The sequence below is a fragment of the Hevea brasiliensis genome, chromosome 5, assembly GCF_030052815.1.
Source record: "Hevea brasiliensis isolate MT/VB/25A 57/8 chromosome 5, ASM3005281v1, whole genome shotgun sequence".
Lineage (NCBI taxonomy): Eukaryota > Viridiplantae > Streptophyta > Magnoliopsida > Malpighiales > Euphorbiaceae > Hevea > Hevea brasiliensis.
Genome location: NC_079497.1, coordinates 18,168,836 through 18,174,830, shown reverse-complemented (window position 1 = coordinate 18,174,830; position 5,995 = coordinate 18,168,836). Strand labels below are relative to the sequence as shown.

Below are 5,995 nucleotides of genomic sequence, written 5' to 3'. Positions count from 1 at the left end.
ACAACCTTTATGCGTTCACGTAAAGTTAATGCAAATACATCCATCGCTGTACGGTTACACTGTTAGATTAAATTCCTCCCATAAAGATTTGTACTCAACCCTTTGCCTATTTAAAGCCCTAGAGGCAAAGGCACAGTAATATAATGTCCATTTCGATTTAAAAAAACAGAAAAGTCCAATCCAATTTACGAAAATAATTAAATTTAATAATATTTAATGGAATTGGAATGCTTAACTGAATTGAGTTCAAATAATACGTTGAATTAGAATATATTTTAAACCGAACTGGTCATTTCAATTTGGAAAAGATCCAAACTGAAACCGTCTCTCTAAAATAGAAGGTAATAAGGTTGCTAATTGCTGGCGATGGCCTGTTTGCCACATAAAAAGAAATGAACAAATTACAAAAATAAAGCCAGTTACATTTTCTGTAGAAACCTTTGCTACATCAATTGCCAAAAAGAAAAGAAAATAAAAAAGCACACATTCAAAATTTCTCACTTATTCGTATCAAAGCAGCAGCTGATAGCATCATTATTTCCACTCAGCCATATAATCACCAGTCACGATGAGGTCAGGAGCCATTCTGTTGACTAGAATTAACTCTCAAGCACCTTAAGAGGGAAGAGTACTCTGAATGTTTGAAGGCATCAAGATGTTGAAACCATCCGCTGCAGTGGACACGAGCATACCAGGAATCTGGCCATGCCAATGAAGCTCTTTCAAATCTTTTTGTCCCTGTTCAAAGTTTTGCGAGTGTCAGAGACAGGTTAAGTATTTCCAAATTGAATGCTCTTAAGGGTGAAGTTAACAAGTACCTGATGAACAAACAAAAGCTGAGGGGGTATATCTGCTGGAGCATTCACCTGCTCATTTGTTTTAGCTCTAAATTCTGCTTCCTCTTCCTCATCCTTCTCTAAAGAAAGGTCCCATATTCTGGCAATACATAGGAGATAAAACAGTAGATTTAACACACAAGCAACTCAATGGGGATAGGGAAAATAAGCAAAAAGCATAAGCAATGATCTTTAGATTGGATTATCCTCTCGCTGGTTTCAATATGTTGCTCTTTATGTATCACTTACGTCAACTGATTGTCAGATGATGAAACTGCTAGAACAGAGGCTTCATGTGGACTCCACTCAATGGATGTTACAGGTTGCTTATAGTATTGAAAATGTGCAACGACTGATTTATCTTCTTCCTGCCCGCATAAAAAACAACTTGCAATGAGATCACCATTCTGCAGTTAGCAGATGGCACATGCTTTCCACTTAACACCTGCTATCACACCTAACAAGATAATCATTATGCAGTTTAGCAGATGGCATGCGGGTGAGGGGGCTGTTTGACCAGATCAGATATCAGTGTTGAAAGAATTCCTTAGGAGATTAATACTAACTGATTCCCTCTCTCTCAGGCAAGTCAGTTTCAAGCTCTGTTCAAAATATTGTACAAAATAACAGCAGCCAGATCACCTTCCTCCAAAGCCATCAATGCAGTCCCATAGGCGAATTCTGATGTCTTGTCTATAACCCAATTTATTTGCAATTTTTTTATCTTCTTTTATCCATTTTAGAAAAAAAATGCTTAACATTATCTAGTCGCGATATTTACACTTTCGTTCTCTATTCAGATGTAGCCTATAACATTATTTGGTTTTTGTCAAAATATTAATTTACAGTGAGCATCAGAACTTTACTTGGCATAGGCAGGGTGTGTTGACCATTTCATTATTGATAGGACTCTACAGGAATTTAATCATTCCAAATTTCCTCATTTCGAAATATGAAAAAGAACATAAACCTTAAGATACCTCCCTATTACAAACTTATAAAATCAACTCAGCAATATAGATTGACAAGAACACAAATAAGATATTTCAGATCTCACATATAAGGTACACGAAAGACAAGCTGTATTGACAAGATCATGAGTTAGAAAGATTATTTTGTTGCTCTAGAAATGTGCTAATGACAGATCACTTAGCCTACACCACCACCCCCACCCAAAACCCCCCCCCCCCCCTCAAAAAAAAAAAAAAAAAAACAAATAAATAAATAAATAAATAAAATAAAATAGAGCATTGATTGAAGTTTTTCCATTTTTGTACAGCCTATTTTTCCCACTACATGTTTCATAAAACTAGTGGTACAATGTTAGCACGCTACACTAAAAATCTACCTTTGAGTAGGGATTATGACAAATAAAACAAGTAGCACTCTACACTAACAATCTACCTTTGGGTGGGGAGTATGACAAATAAAATAAGCCACATATTGTTGGGTAAGATATCATTTTTCTTTTCTTTTCATTTTATTTTATTTTATTTTTTTCGAAACAAATATGTTATAGTACCTTACATTACTCATAGACATACCTGATTTTGTGATAACAATCTAAGATCACGAATAGAAAATGTCCCATCATCACTTCCAGATGCCAGCATAACGCTAGCCAACCTATCACAACCAATGAAGTTACAAAATGAGATCATTAACCATTGAAGAGTAGCAGAAGAGTGTTGCAAAGGAGAATGAATCAGATATCATAAATGTCTAAATACCTGTTCCATGAAATAACATTCACATCCGCATTATGTGCCTTGAAAGAAATTGCTGGTGACTTCCCCAAGCGGATATCCCATATTGCAATACTTCCATCAACAGAACAAGAAGCAAATACCTCATCTTCCGTAGGGCTCCACTGTATAGAGAAAATATGAAAACATTGCTTAAAGAATTAAACAATTTAAGAAAGAATCATTCATAGCTGGATTCACAAGTAACTTATTTACTTGTAGATCCTCCACACTTGCAGAATGTCCAATAAATGAGGCACTACCAACATTCCATGTTGCACCAGATGTAGGCTCCCATAAGTGAATACAATTCTTGCAGTCACCTTCAAACAAGAATTTGCACATCAAGCAGATAAGAATTAAAGATACTTGAGAAGTGAGGGAAAAGTTTAACACATAAAAATAATATTCAACAGTACCAGATACCAGCCTTCCAGTAACACGAGGACTCCAATCTATTGCATAACCTTCATCTTTATGCCCTCCAAACTTAAATAAAGGAGCCTGATTAAAAACTGAAGAGCCTCCCTGGTTAACTTCTGCTTCTGATTGTGCTAAAGCATTCAGATGAGCATTAAAATCCCATATCTGCAAGCAAATTTGCAATTTACAGCATATGAAAGAAGAAACCTTATGAGTTATGTCCAGGACCTACTAGTCACACGTGTTCAAAACTCCAGCATTACCATTTTTTAATACATTATGCTCATGGTTAAGTTATCCAACCCATGAAGAAGGAAATATCAAATATGTATATAAGATAAAGAACTTTAGATTGTAAGAACATAAGTCTAACCTGAACATGACCAGTATCCGACCAAGATGCACATATATGGGGATTTTGTGTCATTGCACGTATACGATTGACACATCCTTCCTGAGCTACCTTGTGTAACTGTGGATGCAAACTTGGAATGAAAATGCACGCAAAAATAAGCATTAGTAAAATAGACCAATCATAAAAGTAAAGAAACAAGAAAGTACCTGCAAAGCTGGTGTCAAAGATCCACCATTCTCCTCATCTTCACCATCTTCATCACTATCACTACTATCAGTATCCATGTCAGTGTCACCGGATGTTTTTTGGGTGGGCACCAATTCACGCCTTTTACCAGAAATATTAGATACTTTGAATATTCCAATAGAGTTATAAGAAGCTTTTTCTGCCTGCGGATAATAGGAATATAAACAAATGTGTTCAGAATATTAAAAAAATAAGAAGAAGAAGAAGAAGAAGAAGAAGAAGAAGAAGAAGAAGAAAGGTCAGAAAAACATAATATATTTTCCCAGTAGCTGCATGAACCTGTCATCCAATTTTGTCACCTATAGAAAGTTAGAAACAAAAGGCTACCAATATTTTGTAAAGCCTAATCTGACTTTGCCCACTATTATTTCCATTATGATAGCTAAAAGTATTATTTCCATTATGATAACACAGACAGAACAACACATAAAATCCTTGTCACAAAATCAATTGTGTTGCCTCAGAGACTATCAGTAATCGTAAAATGAATCTGACCTGAGTCCCTGCAACCAAATATACTGTGTGGGGAAATTCCGTACGAAGCAAACCCAAGGAATCACGTACTATATCAAAACTGTCAAAATAAATCCAATTACAAAAATAAATAGAGGTACAACAATTTTATTTTTTTCCCATCAGATTCTCAGAACCAAAAGAAGCAAAGCAACATAACTAACTCGGTTCTAAGGTAAACCCAATATTCAAAAATCACTTTGAATTCACAAAAAAAGCATGATAGCACTCTGATCAAAATATCTAAATCATCGAACTTTAAAATCGGTAGAGCAGAGGTTTTAACAGTATGCAAAATAAAGTCCAAATCTTTCAAGTTTTCCACTTTCAAAATTGAAGCTACTTTTGTTTAAAAACTGAAACAAGAAAAACAGAATCGAATAAAGGAAAAACCTCAAGCAAGGCCAGCCAATGTGAAAGCCATGAAGAGAATTGTAGGCAGAGGGGTCACACTCGAGCTCCTCGCCTTCCTCCAGCTTGTCCACCCCTGGTTGCCACACCGTTGTGGGCATTGACGGTATAGAAGACGAAGAAGATGATCCATCTCCTTTCTTTGAGCCCTGTATATTTTAAACAGAGATTATCCAAAAATTAGGGAAAAAAAAAAAAAGTAGAGCGAAAAAAAAAAAGAACTAATTGAACGAATCGATTAATTAATTATCAACTAGGATAAGAAGGGTCGGTGAACCTTGTTTTTTCTCTTGGCCTTTTTAGGGTTTTTGACGCTGCGAACCATTTTTGCAGTTTCTAGGGTTCAGAGGAGAAGTCGTGCTGCAAGTGAAGTGAAGGAGATACGTGGAGCTAGGGTTTTAGCAGACTTCTTAGAGTGTTTTTATTTCTCCTACCAATTCACCGCCATTGGAAAATTTCCTTTCTTTTTTTTTTTATAATTGTAAATTTTCCTTTCTTATAATTCAATTTAATTTTATTAAAAAATTTAATTCCCAACAATTTTTGTTATAAATTTATGATTTTGTTGTAAAATTTATATACTAAGAATAAATTCTTTAAAAAATTATAAAATTTATTATTGAAAATAATTTAAATATAAAATAAATGTATAGCTTAAAACTCAATTTCACGTGTACCTATTTTTAATTATTTTTAACTTTTTATTTAAATTAATTTAAAATTTTAAATTAAGTTTAATTTAACTAAAAAGAAGAACATCATTGAAATTTTTTATTTTAAATTTAAATGAAGAAATTAAAACATTTAATTAAAAAAATAAATTTCTTAATTTTTTATTTAAATAAAAAATTTTAAAAAATTTAGCACATAAATTTTAATCTTAAGTTAAATTGTATTTAAATTAAAGTTTTTAAATTAATTTAAAAAAAAAAAATATAGCTAAATTAAACTTTCTCAATGAATAATTTACCTTACATAAATTAAATTTAAAAATTATGTCATTTTTAATATTAAACATAATTTTTTAAGTATTTTTTAATTAATAGAATTAAATTATATTTTAAATATTATAAGTTTTCAATTGAATTCTATGGGAAAATCTTTTTAGTATTACTCAATTTTGTTAATTGTTTTATTTTAATTATTATATTTTAAGTTGTTTCAATAAAATTACTATTTTTTTTTCTAATAGCATTCACTCAAGTTAAAATCTAACAAAATTTATGGTGAAACTCCTATATGGGATGGCTCACATGACTTTAAATCATAAAACAAATTATTTCCTTGCCATATCAATTTAAAAAACTGAAAAAAAAAATATTTCCATGTTGTTTATTATATTTATTAATCTTATTTTAAAAAAAAAGAAATAATTTAATTCAACGTGATAAAAATATCATATTTTTGTGATTTAAATTTACGTGAAACACGCCACATGAGAGTTTTATAGAAAATTATATGCTTTA

General features: G+C 32.2%; 1 protein-coding gene across 1 annotated transcript; it reads right to left on the bottom strand.

Moving 5' to 3' along the window:
* Window positions 1–240: 240 nt before the first annotated feature.
* On the bottom strand, window positions 241–4,979 carry LOC110667222 (protein HEAT STRESS TOLERANT DWD 1). Its single transcript, XM_021828017.2, has 12 exons — window positions 4,807–4,979; window positions 4,512–4,678; window positions 4,101–4,179; window positions 3,566–3,748; window positions 3,378–3,476; window positions 3,001–3,169; window positions 2,798–2,904; window positions 2,567–2,706; window positions 2,381–2,462; window positions 1,086–1,204; window positions 819–936; window positions 241–738 (listed from the first exon to the last, which is right to left on the bottom strand). The coding sequence occupies exons 1-12, from the start codon at window positions 4,852–4,854 to the stop codon at window positions 616–618; spliced, it is 1,434 nt and encodes a 477-aa protein (XP_021683709.2). The 5' UTR covers window positions 4,855–4,979; the 3' UTR covers window positions 241–615.
* Window positions 4,980–5,995: the final 1,016 nt, after the last annotated feature.